General features: G+C 43.0%; 1 protein-coding gene across 1 annotated transcript; it reads left to right on the top strand.

The window, feature by feature from the left end:
- The first annotated feature begins 11129 nt into the window (after nt 1–11129).
- On the top strand, nt 11130–14150 carry LOC147436512 (heat shock 70 kDa protein, mitochondrial-like). Its single transcript, XM_086489380.1, has 5 exons — nt 11130–11346; nt 11561–11634; nt 11735–11813; nt 11906–12472; nt 12696–14150. Exons 1-5 carry the CDS (start codon nt 11266–11268, stop codon nt 13929–13931), a joined length of 2037 nt encoding a protein of 678 aa, XP_086345506.1. The 5' UTR covers nt 11130–11265; the 3' UTR covers nt 13932–14150.
- Nucleotides 14151–16487: the final 2337 nt, after the last annotated feature.

Below are 16487 nucleotides of genomic sequence, written 5' to 3' on the forward strand. Positions count from 1 at the left end.
CACAATTGCATTAGAGGACCAAGCTAAAACTGCTTTTATCATAGAGTTTGGAGTGTTTGCATTTCGTGTTATGGCTTTTGGCTTAACAAATGCCCCTGCTACATTCCAACGATTAATAAACACTGCGTTTAAAGAATTTCTAAGGGAGTTTTGTGAAGCTTTCCTAGATGACCTTTGTGTTTATTCTTCTTGGGAGAAGCATTTGTTATATCTACGAAAAATATTTGAAAGGTGCAGATTTTATCGCATCTCATTGAACCCTTTCAAATGCCAATTTTGGGTTAAGCATGGAGTCATTCTAGGGCATATAGTGTCCAAGAACGGGATATCCACAGATGAGAGTAAGATTAAAGCCATTGCCGATTTGCCACCACCTACGAACTATAAAGGAGTTCAAAGATTTATGGGCCATTTTGGTTATTATCGAAGGTTTATTTTAAACTTTGCTGAGATAGCGCGTCCATTGTACAAGCTTCTTATCGAGTTTCACTGGACGGAAGAATGTCATCAATCTTATGAGTTATTAAAGAAGGCCCTAACAAGTGCTCCAATCCTGCGAACACCTGATTGGAATGTACCCTTTTCATGTGCATATTGATGCATCAAACTTTGCTATTGGGTGTGTTCTAACTCAACCAGGAGAACATAAATTGGACTACCCTATTAGCTTTGCAAGTCGCCAATTAAATGATGCCAAGATGAACTACACTACTACAGAGCGCGAAGGTCTAGCTATGATTTACGCAGTAAAGAAATTTCGCTATTACCTTCTTGCTACCAAGTTTGTGTTTTATGTTGATCATCAAGCATTGCTATATTTGGTAAACAAGACGTGTTCCACAAGTCGAATTACACGATGGTTGTTAATTCTTCTTGAGTTTGACTTCACCGTTGTTGTGAGGCTTGGGAGGAAACATGTCATGACAGATCATTTATCTCGTATCCCTAACGGCGAAGCTCCTACGGGGGTTGATGATGAATTGCCTGATACTCCTTTGTTCATTGTTGAGACAATGCCTGAATGGAGTGAAAAGATTGTTAACTTCTTAGTTAATGGTTTTCCACCCAAAGAGCTGCGAAAAGATATAGCTCGAAAATTAATCAAGGAACGCGAACCCTATTGCTTACTGGATGGAACTCTCTATAAGAGAGGAAAAGATGATGTTCTTAGACACTGTGCCCGCAAGGATGAGTATTTATATATTCTACAAGAGGCACACATGGGCGTAGCTGGTGGTCACTTTTCAGGAAAGTTAACTGCCTGAAAGATCTTACAGTCAGGCTATTGGTGGCCCATTCTGTTTAAGGATGCATCACTTTTTGCAAAGGGATGTGTTGAATGCCAACGCTTCCAGAAGCCACAAAGAAGGGATAGGATGCCTCTACATCCCATCAAGGTAACCCAACCATTTGAAAAGTGGGGCTTAGACTTTGTAGGACCGATAAGTCCGGCTGCACGTAACACGCAATCACGATATATCATTGTGGCTACCGACTATGTAACCAAATGGGCTAAAGCAAAAGCAACACGAAAGGTGGATGCAAAAACAACAGCTAAGTTCCTCTTTGAGAACATTATCACACGTTTTGGATGCCCCTTTGAACTTGTGAGTGACAATGGAACTCATTTTATAAATGAAGTAATAAAAGAACTCACATCAAACTTCATGATATCTCACCACAAGTCTACACCCTATTATCCCCAAGCAAATGGCCAAGCTGAGAGTACCAACAAAACTCTCATCTCCATTTTGACAAAGACAGTTGAGGCTCATCGCACTGATTGGGACCTAAAGCTTACATCAGCTTTATGGGCTTATCGCACTGCGTATAAAGTTGCTATTAATTGCACACCGTTTAAGATGGTGTATGGCCAAGAAGCAGTTATGCCATGGGAGTTTGTCATTCCTAGTCTTCGAGTAGCTTCTCAAGAAGGTTGGGATGGTAACCCCTTAGTGGAGCGATTATATATCCTGGAAAGGCTAGATGAAGAGAGGCAATTAGCTGTGCGAAATGCTCTAATGGAGAAGGATAGGAGAAAGAAGTCGTTTGATAGCCATTTAAAGAATAAAGACATCAAGGTTGGTGATAAAGTTCTTATGTACGGGTACGTAATGAAAAGAAGAAATTGAAATACGCTGGTAAGGGACCATATCGAGTGTGTGAAATTACCCCGCAAGGTACCATTCATGTGGAGACTCTAGATGGAGTTGAAACCATTGGATTCCTTAATGGGAGTAAATTCAAAAGATATTATGATCCTCTAAGCCAGGAAGAGTTGCAAGCCATCCATCAAAAGAAGGCTGCCAAGGAACAAGCAGGGCTTAGAAAAATCCAAGCAAGAGTTGAGGCTCGAGAACGACAACAACGTCTTAGAGGCCAACGAGAGGCTAATCTGGGAATCACGCAAGCATTTTTCGAGGACACAGATAATGACTCATTAGAATCTGAGCAACCCCTACGATACCCAATTGAGCTAAATAGCCCCTATGGGAAAGTACTATACAATGCCTTATTAGATACGAGAGCTAAACACAATTTGTTATCCTATGGAGTTTGGTGTCAATTAGGGAAACCGACCCTATCCCCGAGTACGATGCAAGTCAAGGGCATTAATAAAAAGAAAACTGCTATTCTTGGAGTCCTTCAGACCCCTGTTGTCTATGAAAATGGAAGCATAGTGCAGAGGTTTCTAGTCATGCCCGCGGGAGCTATGGAAGGCAACATAAACCTGGGACGCACGTGGATGTTGGCAACCAAATGCACTATTGATTGGGATACTGGTAGTGTCACGACGCGACCACCGACTCTTACCCCTATCATTCAAGCAAAGTCACCTACGTTGCAAACTCTAGCAAAGTTGAAGGATAGCCAACATTCACAAGCCAAGGTGGTTAACTCGTCTTTGCCGGCTACCTATGAACCTAGCACTTCAACACTTGTAGTTGCAGCAAGCAGTAATATTGCAAGTACTCAACCTGCACGACCTAAGAGTACATATCAATGGGTCCCCAAGGCCTTACTTCCAACTACCTCAACCCTCCCATCCATTCCAAGAAAAAATTTCCCTGGAAAACCAAGAGCACGCTCTAGGAGAGTCAAGACCAAATCATGATGGATTCCAAAACGAGTATTAGAAGCCCAAGGCTACTATAATGGAAATGAGCAAATTTGGGTATCTAAACGTAAAATGTGTCCTTCCCTATCGACAACAAACCCATATGAGTCAAACAGTGTAACGCTAAAGCCAATGGCAGACCGTGGGAAGGGAAAGATCACAGAATGCTACACACCTAGTCCAGAGCTAGTTTGGGCTCCAAGGCAAAACCAATTTATTCCACCTAGCTTAGGAAGGGGGGAGTTCCATGAAGCTTCTAGCTCCTCATGTAATACATCCATAGAGGTAAAAGCTTCTACACAGCCTCCACCTACAATAGTGGACCTCCATGAAGCTACAAAGGAATCCACACCTTCCAGTGTTCAAGAATCACCTGATGAACCACTTCAAGTTCGATCCTGGGAGAGTACCTTACCACCCTTGCAACTCCACGAGGCACCTAAGGTAATAGAAAAATACTGGCAAAAATCTTCACCTATAACAACTTGGAACAACTGGTTTCAAAGGGTGACGACATCATTTCAAACGGTATGATCTACCCAAGGAAGGGGGAAGTGTTTGTGGACATCCATTATTCACTTGCTTCCCTCTCAACCTTTCTCCCTAACCTCTTAATCTCCAATCTTAGGGAATGTATATATAAAGCCTTATACTCACAAAAACAAGATAAAAAAGTTAAAAAGTAAAAGAGCAAGAGCCATAACACAAAATCATAAAAACAAATTATGCACAAGAACACGACCCTTGTAATATTTGCACTCTAACCATCATCTATTTGCGTGTACAGATATGGCTAGTACGCTAGAGTCATCCACTCCTGCCTTGGGTGAGAGGTACCCTCATTACTTTTCACAAATATTTCACATGGTCTTTCCAGTGCTTGCATGTGAATGGGATTTGATAGGTACGCTAGCATGTGAGAGGAATTTTGAGGAGTTAGAATGGCTGATACGTCTCTTGACCACGTCTGATCCATACTTAGTAGAGAGCGTTTCTCCAATTGCACAAGCCTACCCTTTTGACCAAGATGACTATAGGCGTCTAGTGACCTTCTTAGTAAACATGGGCACCTATGATGAAGAAGAAAATTTACAGGACTACACGGATGGCACATATGGTCTCATGGATGATGACTTTGTTTATCTCGACGACGAGGATAGGGGTTTAGCCTTAGGGTTTCCCCCCAACCTCTACAATATCCTATTCCCTTGACTCTCTAGGGGAGTGCAAATAATTAGGTTAGGGTTCCTTATGTTTTTTGTTGTGTTCAATAAGTGTTGGTACCTTTTCCCACTAATGTGCCTCTGGAGGTATTCCTTTTGTTTCCTAGTGTGTACAGGAGCGTGTTGCTATTGATAGGATTTGGACCTTCATGGAACCTTTCTCTCCGTTCACACTTCAGATCAAGCGCGACCATCAACACAAACAGGTGTTTTTTGTCCATTAGCATTGCCCCTATCTATTTTGCATCCATGTTTGTCTACTTTAATTGTGATTGGTAGCCTAATATTCACCGCATTTGCTTAGTATCAAATATTTAATTCAATGTAATTTTTTGTCATAATCACTTGTCTAGGTTTAAAAATCAAGCAGTCCGACTAAGCTAGTTTGACCAAGCTAGGTGTTAGAAATCTTCTCTTAATACCATGGGGAATGCCTTCCTAATAAGCAATGGTTACTTAAGTTCTTAATCCGATTTAGGCAACATTGTGTGAAATGTACTAGGGATTTCTAGTGGGCTTGACCCTATTGACCTTTAGCTTAAGTATTATAAAGGGAGTTTACTAGTGTGATGAGCCTGGGGAGGTGTATCAGAGTTATATGACCCCCCAAAGCTACAAAATTAAAATGATGAAAACAAACAACACAAAAAAATATCAAAGTGCCACAATGTAAAATTTTAAGCTGGAAGAGAAATCCCTGCTTAAATTGGTACTCCACTCACATGTATAGCCTATGGTACTAGAGCCCTAGAGGTTCCTAGTGTGGGCGCTTTTCCTTGAAAAGCAAAAAACCCAAGGCATACAAAATAAGCACACACATCAAAATTGAATCACTGTGAAAAGACTTTGGGGGGTCAAAGCAAAGCGAATCAGTCAGGCGATGATTTCATGAGAAATTCCTTTTATCATAGCTTAACTACAAGGTCCTCTAGGTATAGCCTCTAGTCAGCCCTCGAACATGAAATACTTGGCTCTCGCGATTAAACAACTTAATTAACCAGAGAAAATTAAGAAGCTTACCCATGGTATTAATAGTCGATCTCTAGTGCCTTTCGATTGTTAAATTAGCGACCCCAGACTTGTTTAAATTTTTATCTTTATATCTGTTTATGCATTTGATTAAATTACAATTAATGCTTATTGTTGACAAATTGTTTAAAATTCTGTTACCAATCAATTGTCTGCCTAAAATTGCATATGCTTTTTAATCGCTTATGAGAATGCAATCACTGTGCAATGTTGTTTGATTTTGCAGTGACTGAAGAAGGCTAAGGACATTCATCTCAAATGCTCTTTCACCTCGACCAACGAGCTTCAACTCAATAGCTTCCGAGGACGGAATCTACATCAGGAAGGGGGCATGTTAACCTCACGGCTCACGGACACCCTATCACCTACGAGACGGACGTTGTAACCTACGGTGGACATTGTATTATTTATTTGGTAGAGTCAGGTACCGGGCTTGTCGGTCCAATAGGAAAAGGGTAAGAGTGATCGCCGATGAGAGGTGCACTCTAACTGGGACATTCAAGGATTATTTGGCTAAGCATGGGCGCCCAAGTGTGAATGGGTGAGCTCATATAAAAGCCAACTACACCTAAAAATTCACTAATACTCTCATTTGTGAATGCAAGAAAGGTGCTCTTGCTCCATCTCCTTCTCCTCTCCTTGTGTACTAGTGTGTGTGTGTGTACTTGAGAGAGAGAGAGTGTGTGTGTGTGATCGAGCATTGGGGCGGCACGACGGCGGTGAAGTGGTTGAGCGCGACGTAGCGGCGTCTCCTTCTTCTTCGCGGCGAGGAATCCTCCACGGCAGGAGCATAGAGCGGTGAGTGACACACCATTGCCCTCTTTTGAGCTTACTAGTTAAGTTAGTTGTGTGCTTGGAGGTGTCTGTGGCTCGCACACAGTGTTAGGCAAGTCCCTTGCTTCGACAATGCGGCAAGGAGTGCACAATAAGTGAGGAACTAATTCTTTCTCCTATTAAATGTTTCTTCTTCCTCTTCCCTACCCTCATTCCCTGATAGCTCTCTCCACCTTCGAAGGTGTTTGAGGTCTTGGCACTGAAGCTTTCTGCAAGTTTATGTTATGTTTGTGATGCATGAAGCTTTCCATCTTCATTGCATCACCTAGGTCACAAGGAACACAAAGATTGTATTGTAACAAGTCTCTCTTAATGGGAGAAATCATAATACAAATGCCTATTGGAGGGGGGACCGGCTCCACATAAATCCGGTCCTCAATTGTTGTCATGTTCTCTAAATTCTCTCTCTTGCAAAATTATAGTTCATGCCAAGTTAACTAATTGCTATGATTATGTTGCTATCTTCAATTATGTTCACCCGCTATGCTCACAAAGTCATTTCTCAAAAGTACTCTCATTAATTTCCGCTACTCTCAAGTTAAATAGGCCAATTCCATTACAAGGTCTGCATTGCAGTTTTCAGTCTGTCACCTGTTTGCTCCCTTTTAACCCAAATTTGCTCGATTTTTTCCAAAATTGGAGTTGGGGATATGTTTCCTTGTGTATGCACTACTGATCTGGAAAGTTTCAGATCAAAGCTGTCACTATGGGTACATGGATCGCGATCCATGTTTGGAGCCCAAATTGGCTTCTCTTGGTACCATCAGAATCAACATGATGAAGAAGTCCTATGGTATCAATTTTTTTGAAAATAGACCTTTGGATTGAAAGTTAGGTGAATTATGGCACTCTGTCAGAGTACTTGGCAATTTTGGGCTTTTGGTTTGGTTTTTGATATCCAAATTCACTTTTGAAAAGACCACTGGACTCCTTGTGATGTCCTCTAGCCATGGTGCAAATTTGGTAATAGTATATGACAAAGAAACATGGATTGCGATCCATGTCCCTATGTGTCTGAATGTATTGAAACTTGGCACACAGCTTTCCCTTGGTCTCCTGATGCTAGCTATGTGGTTTTTGTGTGATTTGGATCACTTTAAGTCAAACAAAAGTCAATCCCTATATCTGTTTTAGGGTTTTAATCTTGAGCTGTTTTTGGCTTTTTTCACCCACTTTTTGAACGTTTTTGACAAAAATTATTCGGGGACTTTTGTTCACAATGATCTCACCTACAGGCTGGAAAAGTTTTTGTCCAAATTTTTTCTCAAGGGTACATGGATCGCGATCCATGTTCCACTACTTTTGGATTTGAATCTTTGGTGTGCTGATAGCTTGTGATGTTTGTAGCTTGCTCCACAAATCTTTTTGAATTTGAATCAGTTTTGACCTACCAAAACTGACTTCTACAGTCTGCTGTGACAGTTTTGACAAAGTTCTATTTTTGGCTCTTTTGACCACGTTTTACGAATTTTTTGCATTTGGTTCTTTTGGAAAAAGTGTTTGTCTATGTCTCATCTACCTACTGCTCAAATCTCAGCAAAAAAAAATCTAAATTTTTCTCATGAGGTATATGGATCGCGATCCATGTTTGACCTCATTTTGATATGGAACTTGGTCATCTTATAGTCTATGTTATGGTGATACTCTTCCCAAATCGTTTTGAATTTGGACAACTTTTCCCTAGTCAAATTTGAGTTTTTCTGTCTGCCCTGCGATTTTTGACTAGTTTCTATCTTTGGCTATCTGACCAACTTTTTTCACTTTTTTGACAATTGTTCTTCTAGTTATCAAGGATGTACTTGTCAATTATCAGTCCCAAATGTCAAAAGGTACATGGATCGCGATCCATGTTTGACAACATTTTTCCATGAATTTTGTTATGCAGGTTTCCCAAGCCCTATAGAAGCCAAATCTCACCCCTTTTTGAATTTGGATCCCAAAAAGTTAAAAAATCCCAAATTTTGTGTCTAAATCCCTGATTTTGCTGTTTTTGCCCTAACAGTCAATTCTATTGTAGTTTTTGAGGTTTTCTTTCAAGCAAACTTGATTAGAGCAGTGTCCCACTGATGCACAATGTCCCACTGATCGCTTTTCACAAAAAATGGTCTCTCGGGTACATGGATCGCGATCCATGTTCCTCCACAGATCCTAGCCAAACTTTCCAGATTGCTTCTAGAGAGTCTGTTGATGTCCTTGCTCCACAAATTTTTGAATTTGGATCACTTTTGAGGTCTCTACCATCAAATTTTCAGAATTTCAGAGTTATGGTCATTTCAACCAAAATATGGTTTTCGCCCAAATTTGATGGTGGTAGTTTCTACTTACCCTACTCCTAAGTACTGAAATGAAATTGAAAACAAAAACAAATTGAACGGTACAAAATAAAGTCGAAACGAAAAACGGAACAGCACTCTGAAAGCATAGAGAAAATCGAAGAATGAAATGTTTTTGGCTATCTCACTCACAAGTCTCTTTACCTATCAAGAATAGATCTAGCAAGTCCTTGAGTTGCTTCACTACTAAGGTGTAAATGAAACGGAGAGGCAAATCTTCAAAAGAGAACGCTCTAAATACGCACTAGGTCACTCACTATCTAAGGATCATATCCCCGGCAGCGACGCCAATGTTAGCGGGTCGCCGTGACATACGTCTGCAGTATAGCTTTTTGGTACTAACATAATGTCAATACGCAGGGAAGTGACTCGGATGGGGCACAGAGACTCTTTGAGATCGTCAATCTTAAGAAGTGAACCTTAACAAGCAAACGGACCAACTCAACAAGCAAACCAACACTCAATGCTCAGGGGAATTTGCCTATGTCCTTTCTCATAGCTCTAGGTCATCACGCCATTTAGGCACTTGAACGAACTCGAAATGCAAGGAAACTTTAGGAGGAGGTCTAGGACACCTAGAGACACTATCCTACCAAGTTTGGTCGCAATTCAACAAGGTACCAAACTCACGATCCATCATGAAAAAGGTCCTGAAGATTGCAACAGATCGGTCCAGAAATATCGCCCTATGGTCTAAGAACACTCTCCCATGGTCCAAACGATTATAAACAGTGATTTAAGCACTCAAATCTACAATTAAGGCTCACATGCATGTAGTCACGAACCACATCAAAACTGACAATGCTTACACTTAATTGAAAGAGCAAAGAGAGAGGAACACAATGCAAGTTTCGGAATTGAAAATGGATCATCCAATCATTACCTGCGATGATTACAAGTTGGAGCCTCGTAGTCGCTTGAGCGTATGTACAACAAAGCTATTTCTTCTCTAAAGATAAGCCTCCTTTCACATTAAGGTTATTGACATTTATACCTAGGGCATTCTAAATGGCCAATGGCCGATTCACATGGACCTCTACAATTGTCATGATAGAATTACAACTCAAGGAATTGATCCACTACTCTGGAATCAGGATTACACAGCGTATTACTACACTAGCTCGGAAAACTATTAGAGTACAAATGTGGTGTTCGGCTATGTGTCCGACCAATTGGGTGGCTGTTCGATCTGTTCTCAAACAGCAAGCACGACAAGCATCTCAAGCTTGGGCCGGGTTCCCACCTCAAGCACAACCCTAGCTTACCTAAGGTGAAAGGACTTTTAACATTAACCTTTGGAGGTCTTCAATGAAGCTAACCCTAAGGTCTTTAAGCTCCATCGGCTAGCCTTGCTCTTTGACATACCATCTCATTTGGACCCCTTTACCATTGGCCCCGTGTTGAGATAGATTTGTAAGCACATGTCTATATTCTAACCCTTGTTCCCGTTTATTCTTCCGCATTAAATGATCAGTTTAATATGAGAAAATCATTTGGGTTGGTTAGTTATTAGATTTTATGACACACACATTGTCGTCGCAGGAACAAAGAGCAGATTGCAGGTGGTGGTGGACGAGCAAGTTGTAGGTGGTGGGCGAATAGAGAGAGGAAGGTGGCGAGCGCTAGTAGATTGCGAGAAGCTGGGCCAATTTTTTTTAAAAAAGAAAAGAATGAAGTGTGCCTTTCAAGCACCATCGGACCAGTTAGAGTTGGTTAGTGCTATGATCCTTACTTTGTTCTATGTCACGCGAGTTCGAATCCAATTTTGATTGAGGTTTTAGTCTCATTATATAACAAGGCAAGGACATGGTGGAATCTGTGGAGATTCGAGGCAATAAAACAAAAGAGCTGCCAGTAATAAGGGGCCACAAGTTTTGAAAATCATCTTGAGGTGAGAATCTAGAGAGATTCGGATCTTTGTTTAGGTGCAACCGTAGTTGATAATGTGACTAACTTCAGTTTTTCTCATCCCTCTCTCCCACCACCTTGACATGCTTGCATCCATGCTCATTCTTCTATCGCGTGCGCCTCTATGGGTGCCACCAATCTATTGCTTTAAGATAGGCGACTGCAGTTTGAAGAATCCAAAGAGCAGATAGGCTGGTTTGGGGGAGAGAGAGAGAGAGAGAGAGAGAGAGAGAGAGAGAGAGAGAGAGAGAGAGAAGGCTTTCATTGGATGCTAGTGGAAGGCTCTCACCTGTGATGTAAGACATGGGTGAGCCCTTGGAGGAAGGTGTTGTGTGTAGAGGAGGAGCAGGGGGGGAGGGCCCAAGGCGCAAAGGTGATTAGACAAGGCTGAGGGGCTATTGGAGGAAGGTGCCGCAAGGGGAGGGGCGAATTGCTCTAGCCAAGAGAGAATGGAATCTTGGCAAAAAGTATTTTCTTTTGTTGCGCCAATCTATACTATTATAAAGGGGGAGGGATTCCGCCCCCAAACACACGTGGCGAAACCTCCTTCGTCCGGCAGTGTTCCTTGCAGCCTTCGGGCACAAGGTGAACACAGAGAAAGAGGCCTGCCTCTCGCCGGCCCTACTAGTATGTATAAAAAGTCTGAATGCGTGTGGAGGCTGAACCGCCCTTATACTTGGAAACCTTTGGGGCACGTTTTCTCCCTACATTTTTCAGAGGTTCCAGAAAGCTCTTAGAAAGAGGGGTTTAGGGTTTTTAGGGCTTATTGGCCAACATCTGTGTCTGTGAGTCTTTTGAGCTCGCTGCCGCGAAGATCACCATGGCGATATCTCGTTTGCTTCGACGGGCTTCTTCGTCTGCCATCGCGCAGAGCTGTTCGTACAAGACTGCTTCGCTTCCGGTGAGCGACCCCACCCCTCTCCCTCCCTCTCTCCCTCGCGTCTGGTTTGTGTGCTGGGTTGGATTTGGGTAGGTCTGTGTATTCAGCTGTTTGTCGCAACTAAGGCGTTGCACGTCTAGAGAAGTTCGATTCTCTGTTGCAGCCAGTGAAACCGCAGCAGCAGTGCATGACGGTTTGTCTCTTCCTCCGTAACAAAGGGTTGTATATCTTGCAGGTCGATAAAAATGTTGCAAGCCAGATTGCCTCTATGTTATCGAGAAGATGGCTCGATAGTGCAAGGGCTTTCAGGTAAGTTCACCCGAACTCCCTCTTCGTTTGGATGTGTTGACACTATCTGCATTCGAAGTAGCCATGAAAGCTAATGATGTTTGTTCCAACTTTTCTTCAGCTCAAAGGCGGGTGGTGGTGAAATCATTGGAATTGACCTTGGGACCACCAATTCTTGTGTGTCTGTCATGGAAGGGAAGGTAATGCCGTTATTTATTATCATGTGGTTGGCTTCTCACAGGTGGTATACGACATGCAATCTCTAATGTGGTTGGTAATTTTTTCTTGGCAGAGCCCTCGGGTGATTGAGAACTCTGAAGGGGCCCGAACAACGCCTTCTGTTGTTGCCTTCACATCCAAAGGTGAAAGGTTAGTGGGTACACCTGCCAAGAGACAGGCCGTGACCAATCCTATGAACACGGTGTATGCTGCAAAGAGGCTGATAGGCCGCACCTACGATGATCCACAAGTGCAGAAAGAGAGCAAGATGGTTCCTTACAAGATTGTGAGGGGGCCTAATGGAGATGCGTGGGTGGAGGCAGGTGGACAACAGTACTCTCCAAGTCAAATTGGAGCTTTTGTCCTCACAAAAATGAAAGAAACTGCTGAGGCCTATTTGGGAAGACCAGTGTCCAAAGCTGTCATTACAGTCCCTGCCTACTTCAATGATGCCCAACGCCAAGCAACCAAAGATGCTGGACGCATTGCAGGCCTAGAAGTGTCCCGCATTATTAATGAACCCACAGCTGCATCATTATCCTATGGTGCAGACAAGAAAGAGGGACTCATTGCTGTGTTTGATCTGGGAGGAGGTACCTTTGATGTGTCTATTCTGGAAATTTCTAGTGGTGTCTTTGAGGTATGCCCTACTTTGTTTTGTCACTGCTGCTTTTGTCTCCGCATGTGATTTTGTTATGGGGCGTTGCCTCAGGCCTAAGGAAGCTTGCCTTCTCAAGTTCTCATCTTGTGGAGCTCTACTGCCTAGAGTCATCATCATCTTTGAATGTGGTTTCTTCGGTGATAACCTCCTTTCTTATCTCTAGAACTGGGGCCTGATGTGTGTAAGGATCTTATTGGTGCAGGTTAAGGCTACCAATGGCGACACCTTTTTAGGTGGTGAAGACTTTGACAATACTCTACTGCAGTATCTGGTACAGGAGTTCAAGAAGGACCAAGGATTGGACTTGACAAATGATAGAATGGCCATTCAAAGATTACGAGAGGCCGCTGAAAAGGCCAAGGTGGAGCTGTCGTCATCTACACAAACTGACATCAACCTTCCGTTTATTACAGCTGATGCCACCGGTGCCAAGCACCTCAATATCACCTTAACTCGCTCCAAATTTGAGGCTTTGGTGAATGATTTGATAGAAAGGACAAAGCAACCTTGCAAGAATTGCCTCAAAGATGCAGGAATCTCTGCCAAGGATGTTAATGAAGTCCTGTTGGTTGGAGGTATGACAAGGATGCCCAAAGTTCAAGAGGTGGTGTCGCAAATCTTTGGAAAAGAGCCAAGCAAAGGGGTGAACCCTGATGAGTGTGTGGCTATGGGTGCTGCCATTCAGGGTGGTGTCCTTCGTGGTGATGTAAAGGACTTGCTCTTGCTGGATGTGACACCACTGTCTCTTGGACTTGAAACACTAGGAGGTGTGTTCACTCGTCTTATTTCAAGGAACACAACCATTCCCACGAAGAAAAGTCAAGTGTTTTCAACTGCTGCTGACAGCCAGACTCAAGTAGGTATTAAAGTACTCCAAGGTGAACGAGAAATGGCTGCTGATAACAAGTTGCTGGGACAGTTTGAGCTTGTGGGTATACCTCCCGCTCCTCGGGGTGTGCCACAGATCGAAGTCACCTTTGACATTGATGCGAATGGAATTGTGAATGTCTCTGCGAAAGACAAAGCCACTAGCAAGGAACAGCAGATAACTATTCAATCTTCTGGTGGATTGTCAGAGTCTGACATTGAGAAGATGGTGAAGGATGCAGAGCTCTATGCACAGAAGGATAAGGAAAGGAAGAGCATCATTGATGCAAGAAATGAGGCTGACAGTGTGATTTACTCCACAGAGAAGAGTGTGAATGAGTACAAGGATAAGGTCTCATCAGAAACTGTTCAAGAGATTCAATCAGCTATCAAGAATCTTAAGTCTGTGCTCGAGTCGGAGGATGCAGAGTTGATTAAGGAAAAGACAACAGCAGTCCAAACAGCTGCTATGAAGATTGGTGAAGCCCTGTCTAAGCAGCAGCCAGCATCATCGCCGGAGGATGCTGATCAAGCAACAGAAGCAGAGTATGAAGATGTTGCAAAGAAGTAAGAAGATTTGAAGATAAATTGATTCCCTGTTATGAAGCTGAAGCTTCAACTGAGCATAATTCCATTCATCCAATTTTGGCTCTTCAGTCTGTCTATGGTAGATACAGATGATAATTTTTGTTGCTATGTATGATTTTACTGATAGGAAAGGTTAATGTAATGAGCTGAGAGCTCCAGTTACTTTTAAACATGTCATAAGCCAGGATGTTTTTGCACGTTCTTCCTGGGGGTGTGTGGATGCTTTCAGTTTTGTTAGTGTAGGCCCAGATTGTTGTGCAAAAATTGTGAGGATGTTAGTCATGAGAAAATTAAGTAGGTGTCTGTCCTGTTGAACTCCCTGTGACTACCCTTTCTTTTCTTTTATTTTTTTCTGGTTGTGAGCTCTCCGTGAGTTTCTCGTTTTGTACTATGCACCTCCCAAGAGTATTGCAATCACCGTGATTACCCTCTGGTTTCTTTTATTCAACTCCCTGTGACTACCCTTCGGTGTCTTTTTGTTTTTTTCTGGTTGTTAGTTCACTGTGAATTTCTCGTTTTGTACTATGCACCTCCCAAGAGTACTGCAATCACCTGTTATGTGGTTGTGTGATGCTCAAATTATCTAAAGTATTTTGCAGCCAATTGTGGATTGGTCCTAGGACTTATTTATGCTGTGGAGCTTGTTTGTGAACCCTGTAACTTGTTCTTCGTTGATCATAGCTGCCAATTGTAGGAGAATTGGTGCAACTTCATATTCAAAGACTTTCAAATGGAAACTTTTTCATGCAGTTTGTGGTTGTCTAAATTTGGACAATTTGCCTTGCATCAACACTCGAAGGTTTTTCAAGTTTTCAAAGATAGGTTTTAGGGAAAGGACATGCAAGGTATAGCGAGTTCTTAGGGCAGGCTCAGACGAGCCTAGTTGGTTTGCACAGCACGGAGTATTCGAATTTTTGTGAATTGTCTGCAGCCAAATGAATTAGTTCAGAAGTCTGTGTTCCGTGGCTAATAGTGCGACGCGAAGGTCTTAAACCTGGCTGCCTGTATCGTGCGCTGCAAGAGCGCACGGCAGTGCTGGTCTTCCCTGGGGGCTCTGCCCAGCTGAAGGTGGGTCTGTAAAAGTGAGGCTTTTTTTTTGTGTCCTCGCATGCCAACTGGAAACCTTGCTCCTGCCCCTCTCTCTACCGCTGCCCTGTCTGAACCCAGCATTCTTGGTGCAAGGCAAATTTTGTGTTTGTGGATGTGGCCAGCCACCTCTTCCTTCATGACCGATATGTGATTGGGTTACATTTTACACTTGATTAGTGGAGTTCGTTAAACACCTACCATAGGGTGGGATATTGTAGCCTCTTTGGGCAGGATTGTTGTGGCTGTAGTGATCCAAGTAATCCTCAAACCCCAGGCACACTCTTGCATTTGAGTGCTTGGGAGCAGGTGAGGTAGCAGTGTGTCCATGTAAAGCCCCTTCGAAGCCTGTTGTACATGCATTTTCAGCCCACAGAGAGAAATAAGTCTGCATTTCTAAGTTTGGTTGTGTTTCAGCATTGGATAGCCTGTGCTTGCACCCATCCTTTGCCACATGCAAGAGGTTGTTTGGTGACGTGTTTCCAGCTGATGACCTTCTCAGATGTGTGGTGGTGGACTTGGCTGCTGAGATTTCTTTTCCAGAGGTTTGCTTGTTTGTCATGCTGGATGTTTTCTTGCAGACTTCATATTGACTTGACATTGTGGCATTTATAGCCCTGATTTTCTTGTGATGTGGGAATTCGAATCCCCTCGTGGAAGGTTGGCATCTAGATTGCATGGCTTTTACTGGAGGATATGTGGTTAGATGTGGGCTATATCTTTTTACCCCTCCTATTCAGGAGGTAATGAGAGCTATCCCATTGGTTTTAGGTGGTGTAGCCCTTGGTAAGAGCTAATGACAGAGGATTTTTCTCCTCTAGTGGAGAGAGAGAGAGAGAGAGAGAGAGAGAGAGAGAGAGAGAGAGAAGGGGGGGGTAGGCCTCTTGTATGCTTGGTGATGCAGGCTCAAGAAGTTCTCTTGCTTCCTTGTTCAGTTCTTTGTGGATGTTGTAGTGGATAGCTTCCTTGCTCAAGCTTTTAGAGGTCTTACTCAGTTCTTTGTGGATATTGTGATGGACTAGGCATCATCTTGTCTCCTTAAGTCGCATGACAAATTTAGCTTTTGGCATTGTTAAACCGCCCAACAGAGAGCCGGTCCCGCTCTTTTGACTCCTTAAGACTTAATGACCACTAGTAGTCCCATGCATGCTGTATAAGTGGTGGAGGTCTAGTTCGTTCGTATGGCTCGGCAAAAATTTCCAGAACCGGGCGAACACTATAGAAAATTTAGGATCCTACTCCTCTCGTGAGGCTGAGTGAAAGTTCTCTGTTGATGTGCCGGGCTATTGTCTCTTGTTTGGCTGTAGGGTTCCCAAATTATTATTGGAGCATATGTGGTTAGTGGCCAAGCGCCTATTTTGGCAATACTTCGTTTCAATGGCGCACGTGACATACACCGTGACGGCAAATGAGGACACCCATACCCTAGCTCCAACTGCACGAGAGCATGTAA

This window comes from Adiantum capillus-veneris, chromosome 18, assembly GCF_014529385.1.
Source record: "Adiantum capillus-veneris isolate H3 chromosome 18, ASM1452938v2, whole genome shotgun sequence".
In the NCBI taxonomy this organism is placed as follows: Eukaryota; Viridiplantae; Streptophyta; class Polypodiopsida; order Polypodiales; family Pteridaceae; genus Adiantum; species Adiantum capillus-veneris.

What these genes read in the sequence shown, in the direction of transcription:
- LOC147436512 (XM_086489380.1), top strand. Translation starts at nt 11,266, where the DNA reads ATGGCGATATCTCGTTTGCTTCGACGGGCTTCTTCGTCTGCCATCGCG. An exon ending in GATAGTGCAAGGGCTTTCAG is followed by an intron (nt 11,635 to 11,734) that starts GTAAGTTCACCC and finishes ACTTTTCTTCAG; the next exon opens with CTCAAAGGCGGGTGGTGGTG. An exon ending in TGTCTGTCATGGAAGGGAAG is followed by an intron (nt 11,814 to 11,905) that starts GTAATGCCGTTA and finishes TTTTCTTGGCAG; the next exon opens with AGCCCTCGGGTGATTGAGAA.